General features: G+C 32.5%; 1 protein-coding gene across 2 annotated transcripts; it reads left to right on the forward strand.

Annotated features, from left to right (window-relative positions):
- The first annotated feature begins 348 nt into the window (after positions 1 to 348).
- LOC131047199 (disease resistance protein Roq1) lies at positions 349 to 5,817 on the forward strand. 2 transcript variants are annotated; one of them, XM_057981057.2, is made up of 5 exons: positions 349 to 952; positions 1,059 to 2,211; positions 2,309 to 2,575; positions 2,714 to 5,032; positions 5,202 to 5,817. In XM_057981057.2, exons 1-5 carry the CDS (start codon positions 366 to 368, stop codon positions 5,694 to 5,696), a joined length of 4,821 nt encoding a protein of 1,606 aa, XP_057837040.2. In that variant the 5' UTR covers positions 349 to 365; the 3' UTR covers positions 5,697 to 5,817. The 2 variants fall into 2 exon arrangements, with proteins under 2 accessions (XP_057837040.2, XP_057837041.2); XM_057981058.2 differs by having other exon boundaries at positions 1,065 to 2,211.
- Positions 5,818 to 16,680: the final 10,863 nt, after the last annotated feature.

Below are 16,680 nucleotides of genomic sequence, written 5' to 3' on the forward strand. Positions count from 1 at the left end.
ATTAATTTATTAATTAACACATCCCGTGCATGATATCACCATAAAATAAATTTCTTATAATTAGTGGAGGCAACCTATGGTGTTGCAATCGCTTTTGCATCCATTATCTCTGAAGTGGACGCTTTATTTCTCGATCATTGTCACTTCGTGTCGTGTTCTAAAATTCGTTTATTCATTGCTTTTTTTCGGTAGGGCCAGGACTTAACCATTTTTCCTCGTTGCTTACGCGATTTGCTTGCAGGTCCAACATATTCCTTTTCCGAGCTGCTTCTACGAAGCTTCATTAAGGCCATCTATTTATGTCCACGATCTGCTCGACGTCAATTCATTAGTCCCTTTAAACTAGCCTCTCTTATTTTGCATCTATGGCATCTTCTTCCTCGCCTCCCAAACAAAATGACGAATACTATGCTTTCACCGTGCCATCTTTTTCCTCGTCCCACCAACATGGTGAGGATCGTTCAGCTTTCTCTGGAATCGAACCTCCCTTTAAGAGGAAGAAGGTTTCTGAATCTTCAAGATTATATGATGTCTTCATCAACCACAGAGGTCCTGATGTGAAAAACACTCTGGCTCTGGAGCTTTACAAATCCCTTGAGAAATTGAGAATAGTGGCATTTCTTGATTCTGAAGAAAAAGAACTTGGAAATTCGTTTACATCCACCATTGAGACAGCCATTCGATCTGCTCCAGTTCATATAGCTATCTTCTCTAAACGATATGCAGAGTCCCCATGGTGCTTGGCAGAGCTGGTTCTCATGTTGCAGACTAAAGCTAAGATCATTCCATTGTTTTATGGCGTGAAGCCTTCCGATCTTCGCTTCGTAGAAAAGGGAGAGTATGCCAGAGCATTCGTTGAATATGAAAAGAAGAAGAGGTATACAGAAAAGCTGAGTGAGTGGAAGGAAGCCCTCCAATCTGTTTCATTTATTGCCGGGGAAGAGTTAAACAGGTAAGCTTTTTATGGTTTCAGTGTAGTTGATATTTGTACTTATACTAAGTTTTTCTTCTAGCCATGTCATTTTTTTTTCTGATCGAATTCCATCATATTTGTAAAGTTTCAGAGACTGCGAGAAGATAGTGTCAACAGTGCAAAGGGAAGTGCAAAGGATGAGATGCTTACATGTTGCCAAATATCCGGTAGGACTTTCTAAGCTTGTAGAACATTTTGAAGAGCACTGCATTGATAAGCTTGTACAGGATTTTGAAAGCCTGTGCAAGATGAACAAACAAAGGGAAGGGAAGGCTAAGATAGTTGGTATTTTTGGTATGGGTGGGGTGGGAAAAACAACTCTCTGTAAAGAATTGTTTAACAGAAAGCGTTTAGATTATAGTCGATCCTGTTTTCTGTTTGATGTTCGGGAAGCCTCTGTGAAAAAAGATCTGCCTTCTTTGCAATTGAAGCTCCTCAGAGAACTCTTTGATGAAAAAGACAATCAAAGCTTTGCAAGCATAGAGGATGGTACAAGCTGTCTTAGTAATTGTTTCGCAAGGAGCAGCAATCTGAGCTTCCTAATTGTTCTAGATGATATTGATCACCAGGAACAGTTAGATGCCTTCTTGATCAGTGATGAGCTAAATAATTGTCGCAATAGTTTGGTAATTGTTACAACTCGTGATGTAGGAGTGCTAATAAATGCAGGGATTACGGTTGGTTATAATTTGAAAGGAATGGATGCAAATGATGCGAAAGAGTTGTTTTGTTTCCATGCTTTTAGCCAATCTTATCCCTCTAGTGGATACGAAGAGCTGGTTGATTCCTTCGTACACGTTTGTGGCGGCTTACCACTGTCTCTTCAAGTTCTCGGCAGGCATGTTCATGGCCAAGATCAGAAGTTTTGGGAGCTAGAATTGAAGAAAGCTACAAAGACGCTGCCTCAAGACATACACAAGAGACTAAGAATCAGCATTGAAACGTTGGACAATGAAGAAAAACAAATTTTCATGGATGTTGCATGTTTCTTCATAGGAGAATTGAAGAAAGACGCCATCAGAGTGTGGGAGGGATCGGGATGGAGTGCTCAGCATGCATTGCGAAAACTGAAAAATAAATGTCTGGTTGAAGAAATAGAAGATCAGAAGTTCAGGGGCTCCAGAGAAGAAAATTTTGAATTGAGAATGCATGACCACTTGCGGGACTTGGGACGAGAAATGGCAGATGAGCTGAGTCATCCTCGTCGCCTGTGGCGTTCTCAACATCTCCAATCTCTGGTACGTTTTTTCCTCCAGATTATTTTTTTCTAGTGTGATATTCGAAATTTAAAGTTTTAGCTCCATTATTAAATCTCAACTGCTTCCGTGAATACAGATATCAAAGGGATTCGAAAACATTCTCACCCAAGCTAAAGTTAGGTGTTTGCATTCTTTTCGGGATCCGTCCACAGATTTTTTTATTAAATACTTTCTAGGGGAATCAGACAATATGGCTGAGACGTCAACCGCTTTACTATGGCTTGAGATGAGTCTTTCGGGGAACACAGTCACAAAAATTCCTCCCTGGATTCCTTTTCAGAACTTGCAATCTTTAAGCATCACTGGTGGAAGTCTGGAAAGATTGTGGCAGAATAATGAACAGGTATTTTCTTCTCTATCCTCAAAAGCAAGTCTTGATAATCCATCAAATGCATTGTTCGCTTCTCTTTACAATCGGTTAAAACACTATTTTGGGTTTTAGGCACCCAACAATTGATAAAGAAACTACTTTGATTTTTAGGCACCCATCGCGCTAAAAGAGCTGCGGATAAGTAGCATTTCTGAGTTGAAGGAGTTAAGCTTGGGCCTTCTGAGCTGTCTTGAGAAATTTACAATTGATAAATGTTGGCATCTGAAAAGTATGACAGGAATAACCGATCTTACGAAACTAGTGGAATTGAACATTAGCAAATGTGAGGAGCTTGAGCAGTTAAGTCTTGTTCGACACAGCTGTCTAGAAAAAATTAGAATTTTTAATTCTCTGAATCTGCAGAGTGTTACAGTATCTCATCTACAGAAGCTGATAGAATTGAACATTAGTGGGTGTGAAAAGATTGAGGAATTAATTCTTGTTCAACTCAACTGCCTGGAAAAAATTAAAATTTCTGATTGTTCAGATCTGAAGAGCGTTGAAGGAATATCTAATCTTAGAAAGCTAGTAAAATTGCAAATTGAAAAGTGTCCAAAGCTTGAGGAGATAAGTTTTGTTCAACTGAGCTTCCTACAAAATATTACAATTTCTAATTGTCAGATGTTAAAAAGTTTGAAAGGAATAAATGATCTTCCGAAACTAGTAGAATTGAACATTAGCAAATGTGAGGAGCTTGAGCAGTTAAGTCTTGTTCGACACAGCTGTCTAGAAAAAATTAGAATTTTTAATTCTCTGAATCTGCAGAGTGTTACAGTATCTCATCTACAGAAGCTGATAGAATTGAACATTAGTGGGTGTGAAAAGATTGAGGAATTAATTCTTGTTCAACTCAACTGCCTGGAAAAAATTAAAATTTCTGATTGTTCAGATCTGAAGAGTGTTGAAGGAATATCTAATCTTAGAAAGCTAGAACAATTGCAAATTGAAAGGTGTCCAAAGCTTGAGGAGATAAGTTTTGTTCAACTGAGCTTCCTACAAAATATTACAATTTCTAATTGTCAGATGTTAAAAAGTTTGAAAGGAATAAATGATCTTCCGAAACTAGTAGAATTGAACATTAGTAAATGTGAGGAGCTTAAAGAGTTTAGTAGTCTTGTTCGGCACAGCTGCATAGAGAAACTTAGTATTTCGAATTCTCTGAATTTGCAGAGTGTGACAATATCTCATCTTAAGAAGCTGGTAGAATTGAACATTAGTGGGTGTGAAAAGATGAAGGAATTAAATATTGTTCAACTCAGCCGCCTTGAAAAAATTAAAATTTCTGATTGTCCAGGTCTGAAGAGTGTCTTAGGATTATATGGTCTTAAGAAGGTTGTAGAATTGCAAATTGAAAAATGTCCAAAGCTTGAGGGGGTAATTTTTGTTCAGCTGAGCTTCCTGGAAAATATGACAGTTTTTGATTGTCAAAAGTTGAAAAGTTTGAAAGGATTGAATGGTCTTAGGAAGCTAGTAGAACTCAACATTAGTGAATGTGAGGAGCTTGAAGAGTTAAACCTTGTTGGACACGGTTGTCTAAAAAAACTGAGAATTTTTAATTCTCTAAATCTGCAGAGTGTTACAGTATCTCATCTACAGAAGCTGATAGAATTGAACATTAGTGGCTGTCAAAAGATTGAGGAGTTAAGTCTTGTTCAACTCAACTGCCTTAAAAAAATTAGAATTTCTGATTGTCCATACCTGAAGAGTGTGGCAGGAATGTCTGATCTTAGGAAGCTAGTTGAATTGAATATTAATGAATGTGGGGAGCTTGAAGAGTTAAGTCTTGTTCGACTTAGGTGCCTACAAAAAATTACAATTTCTGGTGATCTGCAGAGTGTGACAGTCTCTCATCTTATGAACCTGGTAGAATTGAAGCTCATCAATTATGTAAACATTAAGGAGTTAAGTCTTGTTCAACTTAGCCGCCTTAGAAGAATAGAAATTCTTGGTTCCCTAACGGTGAAGATTATTGAAGTGAAAGGTTGTAAAATTTTGAGCAGAGCAGATTTTGAGAATTTGAAGAATGTTGTAAAATTGAGCATCTGCGACTGTCCTGAGCTTGAGAACTTGCCAGAACTTGTAAACTTACATCAGCTCAAGATTGCTTCACTGAATAATTGTCCAAAGCTGAAGAAAATAACACTACCAACAACACTCATCAAATTCACCCTACAATGTTGTAGAGAATTGCAAACAGTGGCAGGAATCTATGATTGTACAGATGTTGAAGAGCTAGTTATTAGTAAATGTCCAGAGCTTGAGTTGGACGAGTTAAGTTTTGCTCGACTGTGTTGGCTGAAGAAAATTGCAATTGACAGCTGTGGGAAGTTGCAGAAAATAACAGGTATTGAAAAATTGCTTTCACTGGAAAGAATGCAGCTCTTGTATTGCAACCATGAAACAGTTCGGAATTGCATTCTGAAGATGGAGGTATTGATTTCCACTCCCATTTTTCTTTTTGAATGGAGGGTTTTTTCTTCATCTTAATTTGTTTTTCCTTTCGATGTCGATTGTAGTTTTCATAGCCCAATTAATCTGTGTAGTAAATGAAGAGAATCTATTGTTCATAAACAGACAGATTTATTTATTTTTTACGCAGAAGCTTCCATCGGATTTTATTCAAGTAGTTGGCAGAGCAGTAGATGGAGCAGAATCAAATCTCATTGCAAGCTTTTTTTGTACCAAATATATTAGCACCAATTCTGTCATCCAAATTAGTACTGATCAGATTTGCCCTGATGATTTGGTGAGTGCAATCATCATATGCGCTGTGGTTGTGGTGAATACTTGTTGTGCAGCGAACATGATTAATGACTTCATCGGAGGCTGTGATTGGAATCCATGGCTGAAATTTGAGGTGCGACAAGGCGAATGGTTAATTACCTCGGTAACTACAAACCAGGATCAAATACACAATTACATTCTTAACAGGGGTTATTGTTTTCCCTTTGATTATGTTTTTACTGATCGGGCAGTAACCAAAGATGTAATTGTGAGGAAGGGGTACAACGTCACTCTGCCCGTAAGGAGAGGTGAAGGAGATAAAGCTCTGATTGTGCTACGTAGAATCATTGAGAAATTGTATGAGAAATAAACTACAATTCATGTTAGTCTCGGCGTTCACATTGGCTTAGGCTATATGATGGTTTTCTTCGTAGAGAAGAAAATGTTCTTGATTGTTAAGTGAAAGGGGTAGGAGTGAGTTATTAATTCAATTGGATCTTATTTTAAAGTAAAATTATGTTAATAGACGATTGAATATATATACTTTTTAATTGATAAGTATATTGATTATTTAATTATTATTATATTCAATAATAAAAGTTTATTATGTCGAGAGGTATTTAACAATTATATAATTGAATAGAAAAATTTTTGTACATAAAATAAGAAAATCAAATAATAAAATAAGCGATACACATTGTTATCTATTATTCATTGTATAACTCCATTTCATATTGCTTACTAAGAATAAAATGATGTTTTTTTTTTTTTCATCTAAAACATTCATAGAACCACCAACTTTCCATTTTCTATCATTAAAAGAAGGTTTTTATTGTTTAAAGTTTATAGATAATGCAAATGCACTCCATCTTGTTATGATCAAAGAGTAATCATTTCTTTTCATTCTCATTGATATGCTACAAATTGTGAGGAAATCGTATAAATTGCATGCTTTGGGTGCAAGTAAAATATTTTGCAATTCAACCTCAAATGACATAACAACTCTTCATATGAAAAAAATAATGGAGAACATAGAAACCCTGAGATCAAATTTCAAATTAATATCCATTATAATTTCGTATTTGGTGCTTGCAAATGATTATATAATCTCCAATCTTGTAAAATATGGTACTTCAAAATATATCTGATGACTATTTAAAATCTATACCTTTCGAACAATACTATATGAAATGATGGGGAAATGGGATACTAGGCCAATCAATCCAAGCTAAAAATCTCAATTCTCTTCCATAACATTGGAGCATTAATAGGCCTAACTATTGTCCTCAATAGGAGAGCTAGGCACTGTCCAATTTTGTTCCTTTGTTGTAAAAGAAATGAGGTATTGAAGTGTGTTTATGTGATCTAGGTAAATGATAGTAAATTGATTAAATTTAATAGTAAACAACAAATACATAATGAAGAATTAAAATAGTAAGATAGATCTAGAATAGAGACACAAAAAGGAACCTAGATGTGAAATTTGGAATAGACTGTGTAGGTTAGGGGCGTTGGGCGCTATAGTGCGGATATGTTGGGGTTTCAAAGGATTATTATAATGTAATCAAAAGGTTTTGTACCATTATCTCCAAGAAATCCAACTCAAAATGAAAGGATAGTGGTGTTGGGCACCTTGGTCTATTCAAAGTTTGTATAGTCTATCGTTGTCTATTATATACTTTTATAACTTTTCCATTGTTGAATCTAAACCCGTGCACACTAAAAATGAAAAAACATGTTATTGCATTTATGGGCGTTCCTAAGTCAATTTATTTTTATCTTTTCACTTCGAAAACAACTAACAATGATATCTAAGTGCATGCTATTGCAAGTTCATAGGCTAAGAAAATAATGAAATACTGAATTGATTAGATATTTCCTCATATATGAAACCCTTTCATGGAATCTCACACAATTGTTGATTTGATGAAGTGGAATCCAACATGTTATTTCATGCTTTTAACATGAAGAAACACAATATATATATTTTTAAGAAACACAATATAATTGATCATTTTTTGTAGGAGACTTAAATGCTTGGCTCTATGAATGCAAATATGTGCTTCAATTGATTGATAGAGTGTTATGATACTTATTTGAACTTTCTTGAATTGATGGCAACTTCAACCTTTTTGAAATAATTTTTTTGGAGAGAATAAATCAAGGTTAATCCTCACTAATTGTAAATTTAACTTTCATTCTTCAAAAGTTCAGTTCATTTTGAACTTAAAAAAGAACACTGAGTTCCCTAGTCCTAGCAATACAATCCATGAAAATAATTGAGAATATTGGAATAATTTCAAAACTAGGCACAATCATCAAATCATCTAAGAAAAGAAAATCCACACATCAATACATGAGAACACTATTTTTATGTGGAAACCTAGAGAGAATATATGCTTGGGTCTAAGTTACCCAAATATAGCTGCACAAATAATAATGAGCTTACAATGTTTTTTAGGCACCAACCCACGAGAATTTCAATCCGAGATGGAGAAACCAATCCCCAACTTGATTCGCAAGCATTGATCTATAGGAGACACCAATTCCATAATCCAAATAACTGAGCACTAACTTAGATTATGAGGAACCAACCTCAAAGACAATTTAAAATATAAAAATATTAAGTAGACCTTCCAAGCTCAATCATGATCACAGATATCTAATCCCATCTACATTAAAACACTCTTACAATATGCATAGGATATGCATCATATTTTGCACACTTCATCACATCTATATTCTTCTTATTGAGTATATAAATTTCATAACTTTTGCCTCTACCAAAACCACACCACATTGGAATGGAATTGATGGATATTGTAAATGTATTCGATTATAAATTATATCTTCATGTTGGCCCAGAACATGTAAATTACTATATTTAGAAGTCATCCACAAGTACATTAATGAAAACAAATTTGTAGTTGGCTCAATCCCAACATGTTACACTAGGAGTAAGATCGCGTTATGCATTACCCAACAAAAATGCAATTGGTCCCAAACTACCTTCAAACACTTCCTCCAATTGGTACAAATGATTTTTGATGCATCCAATAGGAACATCTACATAGACAACAAGCTAACACAATCTACTCTCTATCACTTCTCAATTTCTATCCACGTGATTAGATCTTTTGAAACTATAGGATGTTTGTCTTCATGTGTAGCATGACTTATCTTCCAAAACACATGTCACAATACCTCACTATGATAGAATGTGGTGCTAAAAATCATGACTATGCAACTAGGTGCACATATTGTCTCTAAGCAATAGACCAAAAATATACTGCAAACATTTGCAGACCTTGCCAAATGTACTAGACAATAAAGAATAATTGGTGTTTGTAATTGACTTTATCCTTCACTATTCCCAAATTCTTTGGCATGACATGATAATAATTAAATAAATTACAATCTCCTTTACACGTTGACATCAATGACAACACTATGTTCAATAGTAATTCCCACTTATTCAACAAAAAGTTACATTCCAAATATTTAATATTATGAAGAATATAAACTAAGAATTATAATTTTCCACACATTTTGATGGGTAGTAAAACTTGTATGAGTGTTACTAGAGTGGTTCTATTGAGGTTGATCGTGGCATATTTAATAGTGTTCTTGATGTCCCTTCATTATCTTTCAACATCCTTTCTATCTACCAGATTTATCACAATGGGATAGGTAAGACAATTGAGTTCACCCTAGATTTAGTGATGATTAGAGATTTACATAGTAGAGAGACTATTGTAATTGGCAATTTTGATCATTGATCATAGTTATATAAGTTCTCACATTTTTCTCCCATTGAGCATGCTATTTCATTTATTGGTCCTTCCTCTCATGCATCAAGAGTGGATCAAGTATCTAAGGAGAGGTTTGGTCACTTGAACTTATGTGCTCTTTATTCATCCATTGTGGTTCCTAGAGCTTGTTTTTTAATCTCCTCCTCCACCTCCTTCTTCTTCAAATATTAGTGTAGTTCAACATGTTGATTTTTCCCTTCTAGATTCTACTTTGTGTGATAAGTACTTGCCAGATATTTCAAGGTTGTTCGATAAATCACACACTCCAAATATTGGGGACACGATTGAGGATATTCTTTCCTCTTTGATGAAAATTTGAGCACTTTTTACATCCCATCTTTATTACCTTTCGAGGTTGTTGTTTAGGTACCTTCACAATTGTTTGATCTTGTTTTAGCTGATTTGGCACATCATGATTCATACATGTGGATATTTTAGTTATCTTCTATGGCGTGTACATCATGAGATTATTCCTTCCATCTCATTTCATGGAATTGTTTCCACCTTGACCATTTGATTTGTTTCTTCCTATGGAGAGGAATGTAGTTTTCTTCTCTTGGATCTCCATTAGTATTCATCCTTGAGTGTTCGTCCTTTTCATTTGAGCTTCTCTCTTATGGGGGGATACATTGTCTCTTCTTTTATCTCCTATGGGGGAATATTGATTGTATTTATGTGAATAATTGAGTACTTAGGGGAAAATATTAAGTCCTTCATTATTTTCCTATGTACTCCCTTTTCATTTATTTCTCTCTCTTTTAGAGAGGAGTTTTCTCCCAATGGTTTTTTGTCCTTTTCTCAATTTGTGAGAGCTCCATTTCTTTACATTGGTAAATATACTTGAGTACTTGATTGAAGGCCTTTATTGTTGGGAATCATTTATGCTTGCATATTTACATCCATCTTATCTTTACTCCCTAAGTTAATATTAAGGGGCATGAGTGTTGAAGTAATTAGGACCCTTTATTTAATTATTTAATCAATTAGGTACTTTAATTACTTTATCCACTTTAGCTAAAACTAGGTTCTTTTTCCTTTTATCTAAATAAGCTAACAAGAGATTAATTTGTCTCATTTAAATCTAATTTGAGGGTTTGCATCTAGTTTTTTATCATTATGATTTATAAAGGATTCATTCATTCATTGTATCATATTATTTTGTGGAATCAATATGAAATTCTCAGTTTGTGTTGAGAAAATTATCCTTTCATGATTTCTCTGTGTACAGGTCTTTTTCTTGCAAATGATTCTTGGCTCCTATCATTGTATCATCAACTTCTATATCCGCAAATAGGGATAGTAGAAAAAACAACAATACCTCCAAAAATAGGGCACAAAAATTCAAAAAATTATTTATACATAAGAAATCCTTCAACAAACTAATATTTTATTTAGAATATTAACCTAATTTTTTTATAATATAAATAAATTTTTAAGCATAGAAAAGTTAGATTAAAGCACTCCAATTTTTCCTAGAAATTTAGAGATGGTTTACATTGATTTTCTTTTATTTTTCGAAGATGAAGATGATTAAAAGTATGCATATTTAGACACAAATACCTTAGAAATGTCTTCCCTAGTCTTCCTTGCCAAAATTCTAAGAAAACTATTGCTAGCTTTGTCCCAATTGTCACTTTTGTTTCTATCTTAAAGGGAAATAACAATATGAAGATACTTTGCTAGAGATTATCTAAATATGAACTTGTAGTTGTGAATCTCACCTTCAAATTTGCCTCCAAACTTGATAGAGAAACAAATCTCTGAAAAATGATGTGATAGGACATCACAAACCAAATTCCTTCCATTTAAACACATCCTTTTGACTAGGGCGATGCCATATGTTTCCCTAAAACATGTTTCAACCTTAAAAATATTTTATAGGAAGATTCATTTAACACATAAATAATATTATTTACATGCATGCTCTACTTGACTTAAGTACACTCTTCTCTTTCCTAGAATTGGCTATCTTGTTTCAAGATTTTTGAACCAACGTTGATTTTTATGGGATCTTCTTGCTCACCTCCTTAGCATAAGGAATATTTTTAAATGAACAAATTTCTTATTTATATCATGGAAGTAGACTCCACATAGCTTAAATTTTGTTAACCATAGTGACTCAAAAACACTGTTTCTATTTGGAAAATTCTATAAAAATAAGGTATTTTATGTTTTCTCTATGTCATCTTCTTTCTCATACCTGTGGAAAAGAGAAGATCATCATAATTTATATATAATTTAACCTCATCAAAATAAGATTAAATTTTATAAATATTTAATATTATTTTAATTCTTTATTAAACATAGAGGCCTTGGTGTGAAAAACACTTTGTCTCTTCAAATTTATAATTTCCCTTAAAAATGTAGAAATACGAGAGTTCCATGATTTCGATGAGAAAGAACCCAAAAATTTATTTTTATTTTCTACTGAGAGAGTCATCGGCTCTACTACAATGAACATAGAGATATTATCCAAAGGATATTTATAATCTCCATGGTGTTTGGTGGATCTAGTTCCCATGTTGTAGAGTAAAGGTAAGAATATTCATATTTGTCATGATGTGGTGCCTTAAAAAGTCCTTAAAGAATGAACCCAAGGATTTATAGATAGAGGCCAAACTCAATAAGTTATCATAGGATAGAACCATACATAATGTTGATCAATTGAAATCTTAGTGTGAACTTAATTTATATTTTAAACTGAAACATTTTTTATTGATTTCAAATCTCTCCAAATAATTTTAATATTAAATGTATCTTGAATCTAAATAAAATCCTTCATGATGAGAAGGGCATGAAGGATGCTTTCTTTTCTAATGTGCTTGATGATGTAAATTATGTCTCATAATTATACTTTACTTAAGTTGACTTAGGATAATGCATCTCATATTAGTTTGCATATGAGACACGTAGGGAAGTGTGCACATAGGGAAGTTGCTTATAGGAGAAATTCCACCTTTTCTTGTCTTATCTTGTTATAACATTCAACCTTTGGTGGGTGCTTAACCTTTTTGTAATATTCTATTATTTATCCTACCTACACTCACCTACCATTGTATTTCATTGGGCCACATGTCATGATTGTGTGCTCTTATAACCTTGCCTTTATGACAGGTTATTTTAAATTGTAAATAATTTTCAAATCCAATCCAATCCAATCAACTCAGTTAGTTGGGTATTTTGTATCTTGATATGAATACAATTTATTCTTGTCACATATTTTGTTCTCTCTTGTTTATGCTATCAATTGGACTCTATATCTTGGAAAATTTTCATAGTGCCTCACATATGAAATTTATCAAGAGATGAATTGACATATAAAATTATTTAGACCTCGTTTCCTTCTAGAGCATGGATGGTAGAGGAAGACAAAATAATTTTTTAAGAATATTTTCTAGCTTTTGAATGGGATATGTAGAAGTAATTGGAGAAAAGAGCCATAAACATGAGCAACTACCAAAATAATCAAACAAATCTAAAATTTCACTATAAGGAAAATAGGCTTGGTAATCTAGTAGGCTATATTTTTCTAATTTTGGAGATAATAGCCTGCCGTTGAGTGAACGAGGATGCTTGTAATTTAAAAGGAACCCCAAGAATATGAAATATCTACATGATTAATCTCTATTCACACAAAATTATTCAACCAAGGAATCTAGGAGAAAATTATTACCTATAAAATTGAATTTCATGCCACTGAATGCTAGAATGTAAGGCTTTCTAGAACATATCTAGATAACAAAAGGATTATTTATATTTTCTTTATCGTCTAGAGTAATAAGAGAATCATCAACAAAGTGTTGGTTTATTGATTGTGTTAAACAATTAGAAAAAGGAATGGCTTCAAGAAAGATTTGAGATATGATATTAAATAGAAGATATCAAAATCCATTATCAACAAGAACATACAGACTAGGGAAATGGATATACCTAAATAGATCAAAAGCATTGGGTTATCATCCAATAATATTAAGGAAAACATAAGTATCAACACTTGTTTTTATCTAATTGAACAAAATGAGTGTCAAACGCTAATACATGATTCATGAAAAGGATAAAAGGCCACTCAATTCAATAATAGGCTTTTGCATAGTCAATTTTGATAAACATAATGTACAATTATGATCTTTGAGATCATTCCATAAACTCCCAAACTGTAATAATATTTTCCAAAATATATTTAGATCTAATGAAGCCAACTCGTTTAAGATGCATAATCTATTCAAGGAGAGGTCACAAATTTAAGAAAAGAGCCTTGTGGATGATCTTATAGAAGATATTAAGAAGATTTATTAGTCTCTAATTACATGTATCCTATGGATATTTATACAAAGATACAAATTTAATATTTCCTTTGATTTATGAAAATTACATAAGGAATTAGCATACAAAGCTTTTAAGTATACTTTATGGAGATCCTTAGCAGCTAAGTTTTAGAAAGCCTTGAACTTTACATGGAAACCCATCACAAATCTAGGAGTTTAACAATTATCCATTGAAAAAGTGGGTTCTTAAAGATCAAAAAGTGTAAATTTTTTATCATAATAAAGTTGTTGAGTATGGCATGCACTATTTTAAAATGAGAGGTTAGTTATTCTTTTTTTCAATGGTAAATAATATTGTGGGAATTAATAAAGTTTATTGTACATGTAATAATTATATATGTAAATATATACTTTAATATAATTAATGGATCAATGTGATGTATATATTTAAAAATTTAGTTTTGAATATTCTTGAATCAAATATTATTTTATGTAATTTCTAAATTGATTAACATTTTTTTTCAAATAGCTTAGATTGCTTTTTTAAATTAACACCTGGACCAATAAGATAATGACAATATTTTCAAAAGGATTAGATTTTGAGAGTGAAAGGGAATATTTGACTATAGACTAGGTGACACTATGTTGCTTAGGGCTATATAGGGATCAGGTTGTACCATAGTCTAGAACTCTTGAGAAAAAAATATAATATATACTTGTGAAGTATAATGTAGCATATATGGCCAATGATTGATATATTATAGGTAATCTAGTCTATTTGCAAGTGGCTTGGTTAATAGTTGACCTTGTTAATAATTGGTTAAAATGTTGTAATAAGAAATCTAAAACTAAATTTCTAAACATGGACCCATGATCAAGAGATCAAGCTAATTTTGTGAAAAAAAATTGCTACCATGAACTAGGTCATTTTGTGTAGTTTGTTTAAAATAATTTTGGTGGGTCATTTGCTAGAGCAATATTATGAAATTTATTGACCTTCACTTTTGTATTTATTTTTTCTAAGTTTGATCATGCTTATGAGCATGGTAAGACTTGTTTTGAGACAATGTAAATGCTCTCACCTTGTGTCAATGCCTACCAAGTCTCTAATTATGAAATAAATTTTTCAATCATGCCAAGCACATAGTGAAAATATAGATTTGGGTGTAACTCATGGTCTAGTGTAATGCATACATATAAAAATCTAGCTTTGGATGCTCTTTCATCAAATTCATCTTTGTTTTATTTTGAAATTGATTGATGGATGTTTTGAAATAACACATATGATGTTCTTAAGCACATTATAGTAGTCAATTTGAGCTAATTAGCACTTGGGCAAATAGGGGAATGCCAAATTTTATGAAAGTGCTAACTTTTGAAAGTGAAAGGGGAATTTTGAAATTGATAGAGTATGTCACATCATACCACCTTGTCCTATATAGACTAGGTTATACCATACAATTTAACCCCTTAAAAATAATATACAATATATAGTCATGAAAACCAAATTAATTTAATCAATTTACAAATGACTTAATTGACAATTAATCTTATTATTAATAGACTAATAATTAGAACAAAAATTCTAAACTGAAATTTAGATTTGAATTTACATTAAAAATCTAAAATAATCAATAAAAATATCTACTGCCACAAACTAAATTAACTTATATAAAATAAATTAGTTCGATTACTATATCAAATAAATTAAATAAAAAATTACAACTATAAAATTGCACGTACAATTTAGACGTTAACTAGTATGCACATGAGAGTTATGAAAGAAGACGGAAGTGTGGCTTAACCATTTTTGAAGGTTTATGCACATTTCAGAGTAAGAACATGAAGTAACGTGGGAGAAACGGAAATGGAAAGCAACTGAGTCGTTAAATTCTGACTAAATATTCAACTCAGCGATTCGCAGTCTTACTCGTCTATTATTTTTTAATTCAAAATATATACGTCAAGCTCCACAGAATTTCAAATACGCTTGTGAACGACTCTTTGCATGGTCTGACAAATTATTAAATAGAAAGAAGTGGGAAAGATTACGAGTCAAATTCCGCTAACTTTGCTGTTAATGATGGCATTTAAAGATATGCAAGGATTTTACACACGAGATTTTCAATTTGCACTTCCAAATCTAATAGGCAATTGACAATACTTTGATTTGACCTTCAATTCAATGGGCGCTTGCCATGCCATCCCTTTCTCACTTGACATATCTAACTTGATAAACATAGCTCCTTTTTCTTATAAGAACCCATAGAATGGATAGATTCTGAAGCAATAACTATTCCATCAAGAATTTGTTGCCCATTCACAATGCCTTTCCTTTCAAATATATAACAAATCTAATATATGTTTAAGACAATCAATCATCAAATTAGCAAGTATTTTGTAAGTAACATTGCAAAGAGTTATCAGATGGAAAAAAAATTAAATGAATTAGCCCCAATTTTCTTCAGGATTAAAGCTAAAAAAGTGCCACTAAGATCTCTAAGCATATGTTTCTAGGGTTGAGACTCACACACAACCTCTAGAATACCATCTTTTGCAATATCTCAAAATTATTTAAAAAATCTAATGAGAAAACCATAAGGACCACAAGCCTTACCTTTATTCATTTGAAAGACAATATTTTCTAATTCCATAGAAGTTATGGGTGTGCTATTAATTGATTCTTCATTTTTGACAAAACTAATGAGGGAATAGAGTTAAGAGTAACTCTTTCTACCCACTCTCAAACTCAACCATTTTCTCGAAATAGGGTAGCGGAAAAGAAATAGCTTCATTATAAATTTGTTGAAAAGAAGATAATTGAATATCTTGAGAAGATGCAATAGAAGAAATGACATTGCTAATTCTCCTATCTTTAACTAAATTATGACAAAAAGAGATATTTTGATCACCCTCCTTAAGCCAAGTAATCCTAGACTTTTTCTTTTGAAAAATCTCCCAAATTCCCATTCATGAAATTCTTGAGAAATAGTAAATTCCTCCTATCTTTCAAAAATCATACCAAATTTTTCTATCTATAAAGTAATCCCATTGAACTTTTCTTCTACTTGTCTCTTAAAAAAAAAAATGTTAGCAAAAGTCAAATCTATTCTATTGTTTAAGCCTTTTACAAAAGGAATACATTGCAATACGAAAGGAGTGATTTCCTTGCAATTAACAACTTGTAATATTATCTTTTATTTATTGATCACGAAGATCCAATATTTGTATTTCACTTTTTAAAATGCTCACAACAAATTTTTTTAATGTTTTCTAA

The sequence above is a fragment of the Cryptomeria japonica genome, chromosome 7 (genome assembly GCF_030272615.1).
Source record: "Cryptomeria japonica chromosome 7, Sugi_1.0, whole genome shotgun sequence".
NCBI lineage: Eukaryota > Viridiplantae > Streptophyta > Pinopsida > Cupressales > Cupressaceae > Cryptomeria > Cryptomeria japonica.

What these genes read in the sequence shown, in the direction of transcription:
- LOC131047199 (XM_057981057.2), top strand. Translation starts at nt 366, where the DNA reads ATGGCATCTTCTTCCTCGCCTCCCAAACAAAATGACGAATACTATGCT. An exon ending in TGTGGCAGAATAATGAACAG is followed by an intron (nt 2,576 to 2,713) that starts GTATTTTCTTCT and finishes TTTGATTTTTAG; the next exon opens with GCACCCATCGCGCTAAAAGA. An exon ending in ATTGCATTCTGAAGATGGAG is followed by an intron (nt 5,033 to 5,201) that starts GTATTGATTTCC and finishes TTTTTTACGCAG; the next exon opens with AAGCTTCCATCGGATTTTAT.